Source organism: Salvelinus alpinus, chromosome 7, assembly GCF_045679555.1.
Source record: "Salvelinus alpinus chromosome 7, SLU_Salpinus.1, whole genome shotgun sequence".
NCBI classification, from domain to species: Eukaryota; Metazoa; Chordata; class Actinopteri; order Salmoniformes; family Salmonidae; genus Salvelinus; species Salvelinus alpinus.
The window spans coordinates 40693851-40712289 of NC_092092.1; the positions used below are offsets into that span (position 1 = coordinate 40693851).

An 18439-nucleotide genomic window follows, 5' to 3' on the forward strand; every position below is an offset into this window, starting at 1 on the left:
AGCAGGCAACAGATGGCACACAGACAGCAGAGCTGGGGACAGATATGCAGGGACAGATTGGCAGAGACAGGGAGTCGCAGGTAAGTTTGTTGAGTCTTTGTTTGGCAACATTATGAAAGGTTCTCAATTTTTTTGACTTGTAAAATAGGGACATAATTGGAAAATGCCATGGATACCCCCACTCTCAACTTAAACTGGTGACTAAACTAAGATTTGTTTACGGCAATGGTATTGCTGTTGTGATTAATTGTGTAGTTTTGGGTACCGGTAGTTAGGAGTACGGCAAACACCTTATTTCTTTTCTAGGAGACAGACTGTGAGTCAGTTAGGGTGATGAAAGGGAAAGAGCCAGGGAGAGAGACTTCAGAGGACAGTGTCACAGCCACGGCAGGACCAAGTGTCACCCTTGTTGCCAGCAGCACCAGTATAGGGGACAGTGGCACAGCATTGTCCAGTTACCTCAGTGATGGCACAAAACCATATCAGCCACACCCACAATTTATAGAACCGCAAACTCTTGCCAACAGAGTGTTGACGTTTCAAGAGAGATGGTTTCGCGATTTCCCCTGGCTACATTATAATCCATCAGTAAAAGGAGTGTTGTGTTTTCACTGGAGCCAAGGGTTTTCAAGCCAGCCATCTTTTGGCCAAAGAGCAGATGCTGCCTTCATTAGTGCAGGATTTAGGAACTGGAGAAAAGCCATTGAAAAATTCACAGCACATCAAAACTGCCAAACCCACCGCCACTTTGTAATTGTAACAGCACACCAGCTAAATCCAATCAGTGTCCAGTTATCCAGCGCGTGGGGTAAACAGCAGGATGACGCAAGGCATTGCTTGATGAAAATTGTTAGTTCGGTGCGGCATGTAGTAAGACAGGGACAAGCCTTTAGAGGCCACACGGATGACAGTGGGAATTTATACCAGCTTTTGAAACTTAGGGCAGAAGAGGATGATCCCATTTTACTGAAGTGGTTAACAGAGCGTACCACAATGTACACAGGCCCCAAAGCACAGAATGAAATTCTGAACATCATGGCCAATAGTCATTCGAGGCATTGCAGCTGAGATTAGGCCCCTCCCGATTGTACAATTTTAATTAATTGTTGATGGTACTCAAGATGTCTCTGGTGCTGAACAGGAGAATGTCTGTCTGCGTTATGTTGACCATGACCATGTCCCTCACAAGGAGTTTATTGGGCTATACAGGGTGTCGGAGACAACAGGCGAGGGCATTGCGAAAGTGGCAACTGATGTGTTGTTGAGGAAACCCGCAAACATATGCTCGGTTCTTTTGTTCAGTAGTGTGTATAGCAGTGGTTCTCAACCTTTTTGGTGTACTGGAACCCCTGCATATTTTGAGGCAAGGCAGGCAAGGTTTTGAGCGGTCCTCAGGGACCTCCACCCCCTCTATATTATATGTAAACTTACTGGAAACCTTGTGGTACTGACTACATTCATTACACTTTTTTATTTCACGGACCCCTTGCAATTAGTCCATGGACCCCTGTTTGAAAACCCCTGGTGTAATTGATATTTGTTCTTTTGTTTAGTAGTTTTCAGTACACTTACAAATTATTTATTTCATGTTATTTTATTTAAAATAGCATACTTTGTGCGACATACTTGTCCATAGCTGCTGTTTGAAGAGTTGAGACACTGACTGAAGGATATTTTGTTTGATTTATTTGGGTTTTTCATTGAAGTAGTTATTTTGCTTTTAGAACTGTACTTATTATAAGCTTTTTGTTCTTGCAAAGATATTGTAGTAGACTCAGGCCAGGTGCACATATTTAATGACTATATAAATGTATCAGAAAAAGTCAAATTAAAAGGTCAATTCAATACGGAGACCAACTTTGTGATGCTTCTCAATGGAGATTCTTTTAGATGTGATCACACCATGTTCATTGTATTTATGAAAACTACACCCATACAGTGTACAGTACCATTGTCACCTACTGACCTTTCTTGATATTGCTGGTTGTAAGTACGAATACCTGCATACATACTGGACTGGTAAGGAGCACTGCTATAACTATTATTAGTAGTAGAATTATAATGATTTAAACATTTGAACAAGTTGGGAAAACCCTTCAGTTAACTACTGTACCTATCAATTATCCAGTTGTAGGAATTATGGTTCCTCAATATACATTTAACATATAACAACGTATACTATGTGTTACAGCACTACTTTTGGTGTCCCCCTCAGGAATTGCTCTTGAGAAAATTTAATGTAATTGTCCCCTCCAAGGTTGATATCAGATTTTCGCCCCTGGTCCAATGAACTGTGAGGTTAAAATAATTAAACTGTCTACCAATGCTGATGACTTCTAGGCCTACTTACTATTATCATTCACCTGATGATAAGATGTGACTTTTTTTGTTGCGAACATATGATCGGGGTCCCTGGTCGCCGATTTACCTGGGCAGGGGTCCCTGGGTAAGAAACGTTTTAAAACCCCTAGCCGAGCCATTGTCGATCTAATAATTGAAAACTGAATCGACCCCAGCACTGTAACACCGCTTGTGCGTCTTACATGATAACTTCGCAAGGCGAAAAGGTTACAATTTGTGGTATATTTTCTTGTAGGCCAAATGTGAGAAGAATACAAGCAGTAACAAAAGCGCGGGAGGAAACGGACAGCATGCACCTGCCTCGGCTGTTTCCCTTGACTCAGCCGTTTCCCTGTTATAGCGTGCAGTCCATCGATCCGGTTTGGTAGGGTCTGTACTATCCGGGATCCTTGGGACTTCCCTACCCACTTGAAGTTGACATTTAAAATGGTTAAGGTTAGGTAAGGGTTAGGGTACGGTACTGTCCTGTCTGGATAGCCGTGTCGGTTTGCTCTTGGTTTGTTTTTCAAATATCACATAGGCTAGTGGCGATTCTATTTAATATGATATCGGTTTGGTAAACCGCTAGCTTCACAAATGCTGCCTAAATTAAGCAGAATCCATTGCCATTAGTGGAAACCAAGACTGTTCTCAAGGAAGGCCTGGTTGTAGCTAGATATTTTTCGATTTGCGTCGGGGATCATTTTTGCATTTGAGCTAACCATTTTCCTAGCCTTAATCGAATTATCCTAACCTGTCACGTTCATCCTAACCTAAATGTGGCGCCATGTCGATGGACGTTAGGTTAACTCGTTGACTGACATTTCCTACAGAGTGAAAAATGTGTTAGGGCAGGCTATTTACATCAACAAGTAAGTAAGCAATAATGGACCAAGCAACCACAAGTCTAGTATCTGAAGTGTTCCTTCAGATACTAGATACAGATACCTTCAGATACGAGGGCTCCAACGAAACGGTGAGTCGAGCTGTGACTTTATCAACAAAAACAAAGCTTTCTTGGAAATCCTAAATAGGCTTAACTAAAATGTGTCTAGGCTACTAATAACGACTGAAGCAATTTAAAACACAAAATTACATAGTAGGCCCGCCTATCAGTGTCCTGTTCTTGTATTGGATAGATGTATTATGGTAGTAGGGATGGATGGGTGACGAACTAACAATATTGGCGAATTTAGATAGCCATGTGATAACTAGGCAGGCTAACTTTAAATGAAAGAGAATGGGCGTATTGAGAGAAGAAAGGTGTTGACATGGTATATAATAGCATTATCATAATGACATCATTTTCAGGAATATGCCTACTCCCTTTACAAAGTGAGCCTACAGGGCCTAATACCACTGAGTGATTGCACATGTTACAGTTGACATTGGTCTCATACTATTGGAGATGAGAAGGGCTACACATGTTACGTGATTATCCTTGACTGGTGGTGAGCTGAATGCGTGATTGGGAGGTCAAAGTGATGATAGGATAGGAGTTCTAGCTGGTCACAAACTTCAAACCCACTCTTACAGGCCACCAAGCTCAAGGCAGTGAGGTCAGATGTCATGCATTAGCTAGTTCAGAAGGGGCGCAGTGTTTTCTGTGCCTCTGGACATGGAGTACCAGTCACACAAGGGAAAGTTCATCGGTCTGCTCTTAGACAAGCACAACATGTTGACCCCTGTGGTGTAGACCTCCTACAGAAATGGCTGCAAAACATTCCAACCACACAATAATGATTGAATCAAAGGTTATTCATAGGTTATCAAACCTTCATAGAAGACATATGGAGCAGAATCGCAACCTTCAGAGGCTTTGCCCCTGTGAAAATATCCTTCATAGATATGTCCACATTTCAACTGTTCTGCAGTGTGTGGTGGAAATCCCTTTGTTTCCTCTTTGTGTCTGTAGTTTACAGTGGCCCATGTGCTCACGTCAGGTTGGTTTTTACACTGAGAAACCCCCCCCAACCAGCAGCACTAAACCCCCCAAGGCCAGAGGAGGCCCCACAGTCATAGACCTGCCTAGGCATGCACCTGCCAAGCCCCACAGTTTCTGCTCCTCGGTCTACTCCCCGACAGCGGATTCCCCCGGCATTCTGCCTCTGTCGGCTAAGGCCCTGCTGTGTCTGTGCTCCTCTCCCACTCGGTTGAGACAAGTCGTTCCTGGCTTCCAAGAAGCGAGGTCGAAGCAGGCAGCCTCCGCGTGATATACACGCAGTGCTCTGTGTGCGCGCGAAACACCTGGCACCCACAGACTTCCCCTCAGGTCTAAGACTCTCATTAGCACCTAGCCAAAGACACCCCTTGCTTTCATCTCAACCGTGTCCGTCACAGACAAAGTGAGGCGCATCCTTTATAAACAAAATAAAAACAGACACGCGGAGCCTCCGCATGTAGCCTAAACACGCTATGTCCACAAGAAAGCCCCGTGTGGTTAAGTAATCGACTTCATCAAGGCATCCACACGTTGCCTCCGAAACTGGTACGTCACCACTGCAGCAAACACACCAGGGAGAGGGGAGGCGAGCCGATTGGCTATTGCCATGCCAGGGATCGGCTCCAACACTGCAGGCAACTCCACGCAGGGCCAGGGCATCCACTCAGGTCCGCCCCATGGCAGACTGGGTGATTAATGGGCAGTAGCATAGCTAGCAGACTGTGTAATTATGCTACTTAGTCACTCAGTCACTCCAGACAGAGTGAAGTCAGCAACACTTGAATTCAGTGGGATTTCTGGGATTGGCAGATGAGTTTATACGTTTTTTGCTCACGCTCGAGTAAATACGGCCTTAAATTAATGGATAACAGAAAAAAAGGGATAGATGAATAATGATTACTCCCAAATTACCAGCAAATCAGTCAGAAGTCAGTTTTCGTGCAAGGGAACATGAAATGTTAGCAGTGGCGGTTCTAGACCATTTCAACTGGAGGGGGCCAAGCTGGGGCCAGTTGTACTGTTAGAGGGGCCAGTTACATTAGACGTTATTGTTGTCATCGATTTCTTCACTGCATTGCAGGCATTAGCAGGCAAAAGACCATGTTCATAATCATCATCGTTGCCATTGTCTAATAACGGTTGTAAAAAAAAGAACGATAGCAAAAATGAGTTATGTAAAAAATTATTTCATACTCCACATTTAGGGGGGTCCACAAGGGGGTCCAAAATTGTTGTCACAGGGGCACTGGCTGTTGATGGCCTCACATGTTCCTTCAGCTCAGCTGCATTAATAGTCAAGCCATTCAGCCTGCTGTCTCAGTGGGTAAGCCCCATTGGCAAGCAGTGATACATGGGAGCCTGCTGTAACAATGCTCACCTGTACTCCAAAGGAGATCAAAAAACAAAAGTGTGTGGTAGGGGGAGGAGGAGGGGGGTGGGGGAGTAAGCAAAGCGCACATGAGCTGTGAACGAGAGGGGGGGATTTTTACCCCCCCTCTCACTTCAATGGCTTTTGTGTCAGGGTGGGGTGGGGTGCAGCGGCGCACTAATCTGTCAGAGTCAGAGGCTGCCGTGATAGGGTTGCGCCCCGCGGGGGGCCTGAGGTCATCCCGAGTGGCACTCTGATCTGATCGGCAGCGATTGTTCCCCCGTGATCCTCTCCCTCTCTGTCTCCCTCTTTCTCTCTCCCTGTCTCAAGGCCTCCAGCGGCACTCAGACAGCCCAGGCTCGGCAGAGTGTCAGAGTGTCTGTAGTTACATTGGCAAGGCCTCTCTCTCTGATCCTGCTGCCGTGTAGTGTGGTGTCGCTGGCCCTGTCTGGGGCCCCTGGATTCTCTGTCTTACAACACATACAGTACACATTCTCTCTCAATCTCTCTTGCTCACTTTGTCTTTATCTCTCTCTCTCTCTCACACACACACACACACACACACACCACACACCACACACACACACACACACACACACACACACACACACACACACACACACACACACACACACACACACACACACACACACACACACACACACACACACACTAGCTAGCTAGCTCTCATCTTACACTCAAACACACAGTCACAGTTGTACTTAAAATGGGCCAGGGAGCTACACACATAAAATCCAATGCTGTATCACACTCAAAAATGTCTATGTACGCTGATAAAAAAAGCAGTACAGTTTAGCAATGTCATAAAACAGATATGGGCAGGATGAATATGTATGAACTTTCCAATTTGTAAGTCGCTCTGGATAAGAGCGTCAGCTAAATGACTTAAATGTAAATGTAAATGTAATGAATGTTCTGTCTCTGAATTAGCTTAGAGTACGTAAAGATGCAGTCTGGGACCTGAAGCACTTACAAATTCGTAACATATTGTATAAATTGGAATTTGTAAAATATCTGCCTGAAACTCTGGAGCATCATGTTAAAATCTACAGCAATGCAGATGTGGTGCATGGGTGATTGCGCCACATCGCATACAGATGTAGGATCTTAATTTGAGCCAGTTTGCTACAGCGGGAATTTTGATCTTTGATCCCCAAGTCTCATCTCTGCAACTCCCCAACGGGCTCGGGAGGCGAAGGTCGAGTCATGCGTCTTCGGAAACATGACCCACCAAACCGCGCTTCTTAACACCTGCTCGCTTAACCCGGAAGCAAGCTGGACCAATGTGTCGGAGGAAACACTGTTCAACTGATGACCGGGGTCAGCCTGCAGGCACCCGGCCTGCCACAAGGAGTCGCTAGAGCGCGATGAGCCAAGTAAAGCCCCCCCGGCCAAACCCTCCCCTAACCAGAACGACGCTGGGCCAATTGTTCGCCTCCCTATGGGACTCCCGATCACAGCCGGTTGTGATACAGCCCTGGATCGAACCCGGGTCTGTAGTGATGCCTCTAGCACTGCGATGTGAATTATTATGTGGAATATAATTCATGGACATTTTTTGTAGGGGTTGATACATTTTTCATTAGTATTTTCTTAACCTTGAATATACTACAAGTTTGCATTTCCTGGTGTGCAGGAAAAACCTCAAATTAAGATCCTATATCTGTAGGTAGGTAAGGGCGTGTTTGTGTGTTTATGAAAGTGGCATACACTTGTGAATAAATAAACAATAAAATTACAAAATCCTATAACTACTTTATGGCAAACGTAACAGCTTCTGGAAGATGCCGTGCAGTTTTGTTTGAGCTTGTCATCACAGTAAGCATGTTAAAACATGGACATAGCAAACATCACCTCCCCCTTATCTTAGGAGAAAAATCTGGCAATTAAAATTAATTACTTCAATGAAACTATAATGGTTTCTGGCATCCCTGGCTGATCTGGGCTGTCTCGTTGTGGTGATTAATCCATGTTTAGGCACATCTAAAGAAATGTCCTCTCACTGTCAACTGCGTTTATTTTCAGCAAACTTAACTTGTGTAAATATTTGTATGAACATAACAAGATTCAACAACTGAGACAAACTGAACAAGTTCCACAGACATGTGACTAACAGAAATGGAATGATATGTCCCTGAACAAAGGGGGGGGGTCAAAATCAAAAGTAACAGTCAGTATCTGGCGTGGCCACCAGCTGCATTTTTTATTATTATTATTAAACCTTTATTTAACCAGGAAGGGCTCATTGAGATTTAAAATCTATTTTTTAAAGAGCGTGCTGGCCAAGATAGGCAGCACCAAGTCATTACAAAAATTACAGACAAACAACATGAAAAACTACAAGTAATCTAGTAAAAACCATAGAATTCACAAGAGTATAACAAAATCAAAAACAGAAAATTAAAAACATTGACAGGTCAGGGAATCAGTCTCAATATCATTCATCAGTGATTTAAAAATATCAATTAAGTACTGCAGTGCATCTCCTCCTCATGGACTGCACCAGATTTGCCAGTTCTTGCTGTGAGATTTTACCCCACCAAGGCACCTGCAAGTACCCGGAGATTTCTGGGGGCAATGGCCCTAGCCCTCGACCTCGAATCCAACAGGTCCCAGATGTGCTCAATGGGATTGAGATCCGGGCTCTTCGCTGGCCAAGGCAGAACACTGACATTCCTGTCTTGCAGGAAATCACTCACAGAACGAGCAGTATGGCTGATGGCATTGTCATGATGGAGGGTCATGTCAGGATGAGCCTGCAGGAAGGGTAACACATGAGGGAGGAGGATGTCTTCCCTGTAACGCACAGCGTTGAGATTGCCTGCAATGACAACAAGCTCAGTCTGATGATGCTGTGACACACACCCCCAGACCATGACGGACCCTCCACCTCCAAATCGATCCCGCTCCAGAGTAAAGGCCTCGGTGTAACGCTCATTCCTTCGACAACAAACGCAAATCTGACCATCACCCCTGGTGGGACAAAACCGCGACTCATCAGTGAAGTGCACTTTTTGCCAGTCCTGTCTGGTCCAGCGACGGAGGGTTTGTGTCCATAGGTAACGTTGTTGCCGGTGATGTCTGGTGAGGACCTGCCTTACAACAGGCCAACAAGCCCTCAGTCCAGCCTCTCTTAGCCTATTGCAGACAATCTGAGCACTGATGGAGGGATTGTGTGTTCCTGGTGTAACTCGGGCATTTGTTGTTGCCATCCTGTACCTGTCCCGCAGGTGTGATGTTCGGATGTACCGATCCTGTGCAGGTGTTGTTACACGTGGTCTGCCACTGAGAGGACGATCAGCTGTCCGTCCTGTCTCCCTGTCTTAGGCATCTCACAGTACGGACATTGCAATTTATTGCCCTGGCCACATCTGCAGTCCTCATGCCTCCTTGCAGCATGCCTAAGGCATGTTCACGCAGATGAGCAGGGACCTTGGGCATCTTTCTTTTGGTGTTTTTCAGAGTCAGTAGAAAGGCCTCTTTAGTGTCCTAAGTTTTCATAACTGTGACCTTAATTGCCTCCTGTCTGTAAGCTGTTAGTGTCTTAACGACCGTTCCACAGGTGCATGTTCATTAATTGTTTATGGTTCATTGAACAAGCATGGGAAAACAGTGTTCAAACCCTTTACAATGAAGATCTGTGAAGTTATTTGGATTTTACGAATTATCTTTGAAAGACAGGGTCCTGAAAAAGGGACGTTTCTTTTTTTGCTGAGTTTATATGCCAGCCCAATGGTGAGGCACAGGGAGTTTTAGGAATGCCATATGTCCATTACAACACACTGAACTGCACACAAACACACACACACCCAGTCAATCTTAAATCACACAGACACAGATCACATATCATCAATAGGTAAACCACAAACGAATAACAAAGAAATGAGCGTGTGTTGTGTTTGTGTCCTTTTATTGTACATGGGGCCTTCCCCAGAGGAGAAACAAACAGACAGGTTAGTGTGTGTGTGTGTGTTATCTTTCGAATCATCAGAGTCTCTGGAGGCTAACAAGAGGGAGCACTTTGAAAAGTCAATACGAATAGGTCATATCCCTTCCCTGAAGAGGGGCTATTAGCTTCTGTTTAGCTTCTGTTACTGGGGGGGGGGGGGGGGGGGGGTAGCAGCACTCACTTCCACTGCATTAAGCGCTCATAAAGTCAATAACACTCACCAAGTCAAACCATTCCCCACAGAAAAACTAAAATCAACGGCACCGGCTGCAAATCCAACTATGAGCACAGAATATATTAAACCAATGGGACAAAAAAGCTACATTTGTATATTGAGAGGCAATCCTCTTTTTTGGGACAATCTGCCTCTGTGGAGGGCCTCCCCTGGCATATACTGTATAACCCGCCCTGTCATTGAGGCAGTGAGTTCAGAGAGGGCACTCTATTTTACTCAATAGCAGCAGATTCTATAGATAGCTTCTCCTTAGAAAGCTGTATGGAGAGAATGTGGGAGACTGTGTAGGGTAGGTGCTAGGTAGTGATACTATGTCTGGCTGGGGTGGTACATGACGTACTCCCCCCCCCCCCCCCCCCCCTCTTTGTGTGTTGCAGGTCCCTAGCCCTGGGGCAGCAGTACTCGTCTCTGGGCTCCCAACCCATTCTGTGCGGCTCCATCCCTGGCCTGGTGCCCAAGCAGCTGCGCTTCTGTCGCAACTACATCGAGATCATGCCCAGCGTGGCCGAGGGCGTGAAGCTGGGCATTCAGGAGTGCCAGCACCAGTTCAGGGGCCGGCGTTGGAACTGTACCACCATCAAGGACAACCTAGCCATCTTCGGCCCTGTGCTGGACAAAGGTAGGCTTCTTACTGTAACAGGACTGTTTGTCTAAAGAATACAAATATACTCCTCTCCCCAATGCCTGTATACTGCTAATGGAGGTATTTATGTGAGGGATATAATTTATATATTTTTGGATAATATATGAATGACAGCCAAGTATCATATAAAACATACAAAAGGGGGTTCTAGGGGGTTTGCAGGTTCTAGGGGGTTTGCGGGTTCTACTTTTTCTCATAGTGGTGATAAAATCATTAAAGGACATGTCAGTGAGAAAACGGGAAACAAAGAATGTAACCAAATGTGAGGAAAGTACAGTAAGCTGACATAGGAATAGAAGAACCCGTTACTCTGCAGCTGAGCACTGCCTGTCCCCTGTGCTCCGGCTGACAAATGACTCGCAGGGTAACAACAGTAATATACACCTTTCCTTACGGCAGTGAGAAATGAGCGCCGACACAAGGAGGGACAGGTTATTCAACGTCCATCCCTCGCTCTACCTCCAACATCACGTCTTTTGAGTTTGTGTGTCCTCTTCTGGGTTTCCCAACCTTGTTGACGTTTGTTTAGACAGTGAAAGGGCGGTTAGTCAGTGTTGTGAATCTCTCAAGATTAGCTCGCACAGTTCAATTTGATACGCAGTTGTTACAGTGGATACACTGGAGATCATCTATCAGGCTTTTCACACTGAATACTAAGCAACGGTCTTAATAACACTGACTGGTTGCTTTAAACAATCTGAGGCAAAAACACAGAACGCACAAAAAACAGAACCCGGGGGTGCTCGGAGTACGCCTTGAAATCCCTAATGATGAAGATGGGTCTTTGTGTTGTGGAGTGAGGCTGCTGATTGGAAATGAATTAGCCTGTGTGTCAGAGGGGAAGGGATCTGGGCAGGAATGGGCAGTGTGAACCTCCCTCGCTCTCCTCAATAAAATAAATAAAAAGGGAGAGGGGAGGCCAAATGAGATTACAGGCAATAGAAAAGGGCTGGGGGGGGAGGGGGGGGGCTCAGCTCAACCCCTACTGTGCATGAAGACCAGTGCGCGCCTCACACAGCCCGGCTCCCACGGACGCTCCATTCACACGCCCTTTTGACTCTGTCATGAAAACAGGCTGAAAGGGAATCTCCCAACCTACCCCGGGCCGGCACGTTGGGGTGAAGTGGAAGGAAGGCAGGGGGTGCTGGCGAGGGAGGGGGGCAGCCTGAGTCGGAGTGACGGGCAAGGGGTTGGCGAGGAGGGAAGGGGCCCCAGACCAGGGTGGCTATACCAGTCCACCACCACCTTAACCACTATGGGGGGAAATGGGGGGTGGAGGTGGTGGTGGTATTGGAGGATGGTGTTTCAGGGTGGTGGCAGAGGGAGGGTGTTGGGGGGGGGGGGGTTAAGGGAATGCCAGCTCTGGGCAGAGCGGAGTTGTGGGGGCGCGAGTCGCTGGGCCCTTTGTGTGGGTAATACAGTGTGACACAAGGGAAACAAAGGCGGATTGATGGGCCCAGCAGGTAGCAGGAGCAGCGCTAGCCTTGGCTGACAACCAGAGCTCCAGGGGCCCACAGCTCACAGGCCCCTGTTGTGGAGAGCCCGGCAGGGCTTGCCAGGGTAGCTGGGACTCCCGGTCGCCTCCCAACCAGAGGTGTATGTGATCCAATCAAACAAACATTCACAGGTTTTAGCACAAAAATGTTGCTTTATAGCTGTTCACTTAGAATGAAGCACACTGGGGGGGGGGGAATGTAGATTGTGGACACTTGAGACAATTTCTTTAGTCATGGTTTTGTGACTATATGTTTACAAGATGTATTAACTGATTAGATAGCGTGCGACATGCTTTCATGTAGATAAGAGGTGATGTTCAGTGGTAATCTCGTGACTTTTAATACGTTTCCACTTCCCCGGATTTCCCATCAGAGCAGCCACATGACCTCTCACCCTATTATGAACCTATGACCCTACTCAGCCGTTCACATGTAGGTTTCATTCAAACAAAGGATGTGTAACTTTAAAATGCTAAAATCAACAAAAAAAAACGGGTAACCTCATGAAAGGCTGTGAACGCTAATTAACTTTATGAACGCATGAAATGTCCCCTGGCAACCCAGACTACACCTTTTTCGATTATGATTCTCTCCGTTTCATGCAAATCAGCACTACAAAGACTTGTAGATCGGCTTACACTGTAGAGTAACTAACTTCCCTGCAGGTATGTAGTAGAGAACCCTAGATTTAACAGTGAATCCATTGCGGAGTAGGCCCTCCCGGGCTTTTGTGTGTGTGTGTGTGTGTGTGTGTGTGTGTGTGTGTGTGTGTGTGTGTGTGTGTGTGTGTGTGTGTGTGTAGTCTGAGGTGGTGCTGCAGAGAAACGGATGAGCCCACAGTAAGTGTGCTGTGATTGCGAAACAATGGTGTCTGGTTACATAATAAGCTGTTGCGCTCAAAAGGGAGGCGTAACTCCATCTCTCAGCACAAACACGGCAGCGGAGCAGAGCAGATGCCCTGCTCAGTTTCTACCCAGAGGCCCCCGTGGGCTCTGACAGAGGGAGGGGGAGGAGAGGGGGGGGACAACATTCCTGAAACACTATCCAGATGCAAAACAGCACACCTCAGGGATGACAGGAGGTCACCGAGATCTCACTGAGCATTAGGCCCGACTGACACCAGCCACAATAGGTTGATGTCACAGCCAGGGGACATGTCTACTGTAGCCACCGCTACGATGTCTTCCAAAAATCATAGGTAGGTGAAGTTGAGCTGATGAGAGTCAAGAGAATTTCACCGTGTTTAGTACACTGATCAGAGCCTAATGTTTTAACTCCTCTCACGGACATGTCTCGGAATTTTCTACAATTCTTGCAGTATCCTTTTCATTGACCCTGCCGTATTGAAGCTGGCAGCAGTGAAACTTGCTGCGTTAAGAAGATGTGGCACGAAAGACTGATTCATTTAATACACTCTATCTTTTTCCTCTCTAGCGACCAGGGAGTCGGCGTTCGTCCACGCCGTCGCCTCAGCGGGGGTGGCGTTTGCTGTGACTCGGTCCTGCGCCGAGGGCACATCCACCATGTGTGGCTGTGACTCCCACCACAAGGGTCCCCCGGGGGAGGGCTGGAAGTGGGGCGGCTGCAGCGAGGACGCCGAGTTCGGGGTGCTGGTGTCCAGAGAGTTTGCCGATGCCAGAGAGAACCGCCCTGACGCGCGCTCTGCTATGAATCGGCACAACAACGAAGCAGGACGCATGGTAAATAGGCCTACACTGAGGATTTACTGTACTGCACATCTAGAATGGATATATTGGTAGTGCATGCTATACGGTTAACTATACAACTGTTGGTAACACAAAGCCATGCACGTCATGTAAATACACATATGTACCAGCGTTTACTACACAGCCAAGCGGGATGCAGTGTATAAACTTAAGTACATTCAGTACACATATATCAGTAGATAATGATACAGGACACACCCTGAACACACCCAGGCCTGTAACTAAAGAAAGTTTAAAAAAAAACACAGTAGCAAAAATACAATGAACAAAGATCTGCTTGTTTGGCAATCGGATGGAATTATCCACAGTAAACATTACAGTACCAGATTACTAATTCTATGACAGGAAGGATTTTGGTATTTGACTTAAGTTCAGTCCACATTTCTGCGAGTTTCTGCCTGAAAAGTAGCACTTCAACTTGAATGATTGGGTAATTATCTGATGTAAAAAAATAAAATAAAAATGCCCCTGCCTTTCATGCCTCCAATCCTAACCAAAATTCCCTGAGAGACAAATAACCAGAGTTAGTGTGAGGGGGAAGAGAAGGGAATCAGCTCGGACTTAAACCATCACTCGCTGCTGTCATTGCTCAGTGCAATATCTGGTGAGCTACTCCTCACCAACATGCTGAGGGGCAATTGGAGAGACCACAACAAGGCAGTCCTTTGATCTGACTAGACAGGAGCAGGGAGACCACAGGAGCTGCAAAACGGCAGGCAGGCCAGTCAGGACCCCTTTCTCTCTCTCAACCCTGATCCCAGCCGCCCCACCTGGCCCTCTCACGCTCCGTTGTTTACCTCGGGGCCCCTGGGAGATGCCAGGGGCCTGACAAGCCCAGGACATGATGTCAGAACTAAGAACCTTTCCACCCCTCACCGCCCCCACTCCCCTCTCGCCCAAAGGTGCCACACACACCTGCCTTCCGCCGCAGCTGGGGGAATTCTGCAGCTAAATATAGTTGGGGAATTAAAGCAAAACAAATCTAAACAAAGGTGAAGAGAGCCAGCCGCTTTGCTCACGTAAACGCAGTGACTTCAGAATGAATTAGCGGCCGCACGCTACAAATGCCTGCGTCTGTTTCACAGCTGCCTGAACCACACCTGTAGACCGAGCCAAGTAGCACGTTGTTCTCAACCTACAGGTCGGTACTCGGTAGTCACTAGTCAGGTTATTGATAAGAATAGTTGTTCAGAAATGGGCTGTTTGGTGATAGACTAAACAATGAGGGCGATAGACAAAACAAACATGCCCCTAGACTAAACAAACTGACACCCAGACTAAACAAATCACCATCAGACAGAATGTGTTATATTGACAAGCTACCAATCACATTTACTGTACACTGGTGAATTCATCTGTTTCCTTCTCCCTCTCCCTCTTTTTCTCTCAGACCATCCTGGACCACATGCACCTGCGCTGTAAATGCCATGGCCTGTCGGGCAGCTGCGAGGTGAAAACATGCTGGTGGGCGCAGCCCGACTTCCGCATGCTGGGTGACTACCTGAAAGACAAGTACGACAGCGCCTCGGAGATGGTGGTGGAGAAGCACCGCGAGTCGCGCGGCTGGGTGGAGACGCTGCGCGCCAAGTACGCCTTCTTCAAGCACCCCACGGAGCGCGACCTGGTCTACTACGAGGGCTCGCCCAACTTCTGTGAGCCCAACCCGGAGACGGGCTCATTCGGCACGCGCGACCGCGCCTGCAATGTGTCCTCGCATGGCATCGAGGGCTGCGACCTGCTCTGCTGCGGCAGGGGCCACAACACTCGGACTGAGAAGCGCAAGGAGAAGTGCCACTGCATCTTCCACTGGTGCTGCTACGTCAGCTGCCAAGAGTGTGTGCGCGTCTACGACGTGCACACGTGCAAGTGAGAGCCTGTGCGCTCGCTCGGACAGAATGATGGACCACAGCAGCCATCGCAGACATAGACACACTGCAGTCATCGCATGCATACAGACTTAAGTACAGACAGACACCAATGGGGAATGGCATTTCTGTACTGGAACTCTATACTTCTGGACCCTTGTAATAAAAATGGCCCTCATATCCTTCTTCCAAGCCCTGCGTCCCATATGTAGGTCCATTGGTACAAACTCAGTCAGATTGACCAGTTCCCATTCCTGCAGCATTGGGCCATGACCCCTTCTTTATTTATTCCCCCCCCCCACACACACGGCTGTGGTACCGAACGTGAAATCATTGCAGACCATTGCTATCGAATGGACATCTTTTTAACTAACACCTGATTTCACCAGTCAAATCACCTGGCTGGTCAACTATTGTGAACTAAAGCAGTTCCCCAACGTCACTCCTCAATCCAAACAGGACTGAACACACGGCGGCAGCCCAGGAACCTACCACTTAACTACTGAGCGGGCTGTTTCTGGACCCTGCCCTTCTAAACTAAGCTACTGAGCTGGTGAAATCTCCACTTCCCCAACCCCTGTACTGCAGCAGTCACCTAGCTGAGACGCCTGGAAGATGTGCTAGAGCGTGACTTTATAGCCCCACATTTCTGAAATATTAGCAATGGGCCGCGACTGGAGGTGGTATGCAGGAAGGGACATGTGCACGAAACAAACATGCTTGTTCCCACTCACGGACATTTCTGCACATGTATGCACTATTAAGCTGTACACGAACTGTCTGGACGAGGTGAAACTTTAGCAATTGTTATTTATGAGAGCAAATGCATTCTTCTTGTTGATCTCAAGATCAGATAGACTTTTCTGGAATTTCCCTTACAGTATTTGAGGAAATTATAATGATATGTCATATAGAAGAAAACATTCGCAACCAACAACAGGTAGAGGGTTCAGGTTTAAGAGACCGTACTTCATTGGATTAAGATTGAATTCATGGATCACCAGGTCATTTTGCACTTGCAATAGGCCCAATGCTAATGAATAATTATACTAATAGCGGGTCGTACTACAACAATGAGATTATATCTAACACTGGCGGTCCATTTCATTAGGTTCCTCATAGCGCTGGGAAGTCCTTGTTCTAAGCTAAACCCTACTCACCAGTGAAATGTGACGACAAGTGGAGAACGCAGACAGTGTCAAGTCTTCAATAGCCCCCTTTCCTCATCTCCTTCCCTTAATTGCCACTGACGTGAAATGTCTTGACAATAGAAGCAATGTGTTGGAAACTTGTTCAGAGACAGGGATACAGCTGATGTGAGCGAACGTGTGTTTGTGCTGACTGCCAGTGACAGGGGTGTGAGGGTTAGGGGGAGGGATGGCAGGCACGAGAGGTTTCTACACATGTTCCGACAGTCCTACGTGCTTCCTATTCATTATATTTAACAAAAATACAATTTACCCAGGTAGTATAGGCTCCTCTCTGTGACATACGGTAGCTTAGCAACTGCGTCACCCTCTAAAAAGCCCTCCCTACCAGGGCACGTTGTTGTTCCTTCCTTTCCTGCCCGCTATATCCAAAGTTTTGTACAAAGGTTTTAAAGTTAATAATTCCCTTTTTATTTTATAATCTGAAAATGTTATGTTTTTATAAATATTATTTATTATACAATGTGTATATATCTGAACTAAGATTATATATTTGAAGAACAAATGACTGTCTCATGCTTTTGCTTCTTAGCCAGAGGTACTTTTCTAATCCTTTCAGTTTGTAAGCATCGATTCCTCTACATTTCCTTACCAAATCATGTATATATAGACATTGCACATAACACTTTTGAACTCATTTTTAAATGGCAAGCTGCGATGGTGTTCCAAACTGTGATAGACAGTTATCCATGCTTAATAAATAGTCCGATCCTCACTATAACTCAAAATAATGTCTCAATCTGCTCTAGAACTCTGAAACTGCAATTCTGCAATTTGTCTCGATCAAGTTCATTTCTCCCTGATAAAATCGATAGGTGAATGACATCTGCATCAATCAATAATATATACACACACACTTAGAAAAGTACTGTACGAAATGTTTGTGTCCAATTTTATTGCGATAATACAATTACAACTAGTTTTACACCGTTCAAGACTTCATTGCAAATAGATTTAGTGAAAAAAAAGCACACTGGTCACTGCAAATAATGTATACATCTGGTTGACATATCCATACATTTACACTTGAATTGTGTTGATCTGAAACAAACCTGCATACTGTACTTCTGTATATAAATGGCAGTGTGTTAGGCATGCACACGGATGGGGGACGGGGGGGGGGGGGGCGTGCTATAATGTCGGGCGTATAGCCTTTATACAGAACAGTGTACTGAGACTCTTATGGATCAGGACTAGGAGGTAGAGATAAGGCCCATGGGTTATAACAGTCAAAAAGAGGGTTGAGCCATCCTGAAACAGAACCACATCTCTCCTGTTCTATAAAAAGGCAGACACTCTCTGGCGTAAGATGTTGTTTCTGTTTGCTACACAGGCTGAACGACAGCTCGCACACACACACCGCAGAAATACTGAGGGAGGACCACCAGTAACGGCAAAGAGTAACAACGATACGCTTTTAAACCTAGTATACCTCCACTTATCCTCCCTCGCCTCTCGTCCACAAAGAAACAGCACAGCCATCCAACAGCAGGCAAAGGCACAACAGAGGGTCTCCAGAGGTCATTCATAGAGAACAGCATGACACAGAAACAATTTCAACAGGAACACCAGGCGTGGTTGGGGGAGGAGGGGGGGTTCCCTTCTAAAATGGTCTTGGTCTGAAAATGGATCACTTTTTCCAGT

General features: G+C 46.4%; 2 protein-coding genes across 2 annotated transcripts in view; one reads left to right on the top strand and one right to left on the bottom strand.

The window, feature by feature from the left end:
- The window catches only part of LOC139581019 (proto-oncogene Wnt-3), a 39879-nt gene extending 24172 nt beyond the window's left edge, over positions 1-15707 (top strand). The window contains exons 2-4 of the mRNA XM_071410320.1: positions 10234-10475; positions 13430-13695; positions 15113-15707. Coding sequence (XP_071266421.1) covers positions 10234-10475; positions 13430-13695; positions 15113-15592 — 988 coding nt within the window. The 3' untranslated portion in view covers positions 15593-15707. The remainder of the gene's footprint in view (positions 1-10233; positions 10476-13429; positions 13696-15112) is intronic.
- Positions 15708-17661: 1954 nt separating this feature from the next.
- Positions 17662-18439, bottom strand: part of LOC139581018 (vesicle-fusing ATPase) — a 44339-nt gene continuing 43561 nt past the window's right edge. Inside the window, exon 22 of the mRNA XM_071410319.1 lies at positions 17662-18439. This exon is cut by the window's right edge and continues 584 nt beyond it. The gene's annotated coding sequence lies outside the window, so the exon portion shown is untranslated.